At 34.2% G+C, this 4,274-nt stretch overlaps 1 protein-coding gene across 1 annotated transcript in view; it reads right to left on the bottom strand.

Annotated features, from left to right (window-relative positions):
* Nucleotides 1-301: 301 nt before the first annotated feature.
* Nucleotides 302-4,274, bottom strand: part of LOC110455333 — a 15,401-nt gene continuing 11,428 nt past the window's right edge. Inside the window, exons 4-5 of the mRNA XM_021505414.1 lie at nucleotides 3,973-4,057; nucleotides 302-1,377 (exon numbers count right to left, since the gene is read on the bottom strand). Coding sequence (XP_021361089.1) covers nucleotides 1,347-1,377; nucleotides 3,973-4,057 — 116 coding nt within the window. The 3' untranslated portion in view covers nucleotides 302-1,346. The remainder of the gene's footprint in view (nucleotides 1,378-3,972; nucleotides 4,058-4,274) is intronic.

The raw sequence follows: 4,274 nt of genomic DNA, 5'->3' as shown, positions 1-4,274 counted from the left end.
TAAGATAGAAAGACAAAAGTCATAAATGATGCAATTAGAAAGGTCAAGATCCATTTTGGCTTCTTAAATTATCATAAATAGAAGATATTCAAGAAAACAACCATGTTTCTGCAGGGATTTCACGCAGTCAAAAGAAACAAAGCCCTCGATGAACCTTTGGGCTTGGGGGTAATGTTAAATCTGAAACCTCTCATCCCCGAGGGTTTGACACGTTAATATAAATGCTGCATTTTCACTGGTCCTTTTGCTTTGAAAAATAACAAATATGATTTTTTTCACAGAAAAAAAATGTCCACTTTATTTTCCCGATAAAACTTTACATTTCATCCCCAAAAATAAATTAAAATGTACATATTAGTATCCTATATGGTATATATTTAAAAGGAAAAAAACATATTTCAACGACAGTTTACATATATGTAAACGAATGTGTTACGACAGTGAACATAGAAATAACATGCCGAAATTAAAGACATTTTAATTTAATTTTATATATGAACAGCGCTTATCTTCAACTTCCATACTCCACCGAACACGTCACACATACACCGTGTTCAAACTATTCTATTAGATAGCTGTCAAAAGGTTTAAGTATTTGAAAACTGTATTCACATGTTGTATATATCATTAAAGAGTCACGGTACATAGTTCAGTATATAGGTACAATGCTAAATCATTGAAACATTTTATATCATTAATAGAAAACCATTTATTATGCGTATCAACAATTAATACAATAAAAATATGGAATATGATTATAACGAACAAGTGTTATCTCCCTTTAATTGGTTTACAGTTAAACAAAGGGAGACAAACCGTATGACATTGGCCGCGCTCTCGACCAGGTGTGTTGGCTACAGTTATAGACACACAGCGTCACTCACACTTTAATTATCTTTGGTACTGTCTGTGGTAATAAACATTTAACACGTCGCTAATTAGTCCGTACGATTACATAATGGTCCTAGACAAACCCTTAGGACTACACGTTTCTCATTGTAGCCGGCAATTGTTCCAATCATCATAAGCCTTGTTTACATATCTTAATGGGGGCCGATGTATGTCGATACTCTTCCGGCTAACACAGACCAGACGTACACCGCTGAGACGCGGCCTCTAGCGCCTGTGTCGGTTGATACAATGCACAACCAATGGTGCGGAATGTTAATTGTAGACGTTCATTTACCACAACAAAAAGCATATGTTGGTGGTTTTCATTCTCATCATATAATCACGAACGTCATCACTGAATCGTAACCTCACTAAGTTGTCCACGTGCGGTCAATATTCCTGAGCGATAATCGGGAATGCGAGAAGCTCAGCCTCCAATGTAAGCGTTAAATGGCTCAGTCCTCCGGGTCTTTCAAATCCTGCATGCTGCAAATGAAACAAATTTAGTCGATTATTCCCTATTCATATGTTTGTATATAGATGATAATTGAAAGAGAAAACGTAAAAAAAGTAATGAACATTTAATATATATAATTGTATTATGTAAAGTTTATTACAATTGATTCAATATTTAAAAAATATGAATGTGGATGGGTAATTAATACCAATAAATTCAGACGTCCTTCGTTTGGACGGACTCATTCGTCGGCTTCTGTAGAAACATATTCTCCAATACTGTGGTTTACATTGTATATTTAAAGTATTTCAAAACTAAAATTAACCAATATCAGGTCTATCTGAAATGGTATATTGGCAGCCTCTATTTCGTGGACGGCGCAGTGACCGTTATTATTTGTCTTCGACCTGATATATTCCGAAGTAATATACGAGGAAAAATACCAGTTTATTTCTAAATAAAAGACCTTACTACATTTTAACGAATCGAATCAATTAGCAGAGTTAGGCTGCATGATAGGATGCATAAGTCAACAAACAAGGACTTAATATTATCACAGCATCACATATTGACAAAATATATAAACAATAAATACCACAGTTCGAACAATCAACCCACACGATCAAAAAATAAACGTCAAAACACAGAAAAATCGCTATAACGTCAACCAATAATGTCGAATGATACCAAATCTTCTACTCAACCATGAACAAAAAGTAATATGGCGTCAACACTCTGTTTCGTGGGAAAATATAACAAGGCATCAACACATGTAACGAAAGACTAAACCACAGCGTCGACACATATGGAACAGCTTTAACAAACCAGGAAAAAGCACGCGTGAATACGAGACAAGACGCGACTGGACTAGAAGCTTGTTCCGGAATCTTGAATGTTAGGGATTATATAACTATCTACCTTGGTTAATTTCTGAATTACCATGACGATTCTGCCATTGACTAATAAGTATTACTTTAAAAAAGGCAATTTCGAAAAGATTTTGAACATGTTTTGCATAATCTTAGAAGATGTGGACATTATCTGAGGATTTTTTCAATATAACATGTGACTGTTGTCGACATTTAATGCGACTTTCTACTTATTAATGAAAAATAGAACAAGTGTAGTCAACCCATTGTTTTCAATTAAATATCATGTGATATACTATGTACCAATACAATATACCCACCAACAATCCTCATTTCATAATGTAGGTTTCGTATATAGGTAATATTGATTGGATTTATAAGCGGAAAATTACCTGCTAACGAGACCATTACCTCGCAAAATTATCTCGGAAATTGGGTTTTATTTCCACGTAGTTCATCAATTATGTCGACATCTTCTCAGATTATAATAGGTATCTTTAAAAACTCATATTTTAATACGTAACCTGTAAGTCGTAAGTCGTTAAGAGAAAGAGAAATATACCACTGCTATCTGAACCAAAAGGTCACTGTCGACGGTATTGTTCTATTATGAAGGATGCTACTAAATTCCTGGTAAGCCCATCCTCATATCAGATAATCATAAACCGTTAAATACACGATATATCACTCTTGTGCAAATATCAGAGATATTAAATGACAGAATTTTATTTTTATCTACGTATGTTATTACCAGAAGAAACTGTAGATACCTTCTGCTGTTAATTAACATCCATAACGGTTTAATTCTCATTTCTAGCCACAAGTTGGATCTTTTTCAATGTGTAACGTACTTCAGTTCTATTTAATGGACTGGGTTATTTGCCCGCTAGCTATGACTTCCGTTGGCAGGCACATTGATATCCAGCTTGTATTGGTTTGAATACTTGCCAGATCGTCTGGCCTTCTGTTAAGTTTCTGACTTTCAATTAACATTTTACAAAGTGTTTACATTACGCTTTGGAATCGCAACACATTGCCATGACTTTTTCACTTTTATGAGAACTTTAACAGCACCCCCACCCTCGATATTAGCGAGAATGGCGATGAAGCAGGGAAACAGTATTGCTGCCATCTTATGCTTTTCCTCTTTTTAAATATTTAATAACAATGCACATACATATCTTAATTCTAAATATTCCTCTCACACAACAGAATTTCATTCATGTGTATGTCAGTATAACACAGTTGCAGCACGGCTTGTTACCAAATTTGTATAACATGAAAGTATTTTATAGTGTAATTATTTTTTAAGATTTCTAGTGTTATTGTTAAATATTCATATTTGTTATTAAAATTTCAGAGTATTTTGAACAAGGAACAAAACGTAGTTGACTCTGCTGACGGATTATCAGTCTCTAAAGTTAAACGTAGTCTTTTACCTGGATTTAATACCTGCAAAATTTACATGAAATACTAATTGAAGTATAAGATTTCTGCTGCATCCAAAACTTGTTAATTTATAATGTTTAAACGGGGTTATATTGACACCTTTACATATTTGCTGTATTCTACATATGTTGGAACACTTTAAACATGCATTTTTCATTGTAGCATTTTGTGTGCCACTTAATGGACAAATTGGTCATATAGTACAGTAAACAGGTTTATTGTGTTTTGATTTCTACATCTAAATATTTCGTATTTGTAGTGATTATCATACAAACAGGTATATTCTAAATATTGTGGTATACATACGTGGTTATGATCCTTGGTTTGAGCTCTATGATAAGAGTGACTGTCGCTCGCTGTATAGTTTGATCAACGAAGTTCTCCACATACTCTGAAACACATAACGGTGAATATAGAACAACATGATAAAGCTATGGTGAACCAACTGTATTGTAGTATGTGATATACATATATACCCAACATAATTGAATCATAATGTGTTGTAATTTAGAGAAGTGATATATCGCTGAAAATGGACTCCAGCAGAATAAAGAAACAGTCAGTATTTAACGTTGAAAATGGAACGGGGGGGGGGGGGGGGGGGGGGG

The sequence above is a fragment of the Mizuhopecten yessoensis genome, unplaced genomic scaffold, assembly GCF_002113885.1.
Source record: "Mizuhopecten yessoensis strain PY_sf001 unplaced genomic scaffold, ASM211388v2 scaffold8195, whole genome shotgun sequence".
NCBI classification, from domain to species: domain Eukaryota; kingdom Metazoa; phylum Mollusca; class Bivalvia; order Pectinida; family Pectinidae; genus Mizuhopecten; species Mizuhopecten yessoensis.
This window is presented reverse-complemented; position numbering and strand designations above follow the sequence as displayed.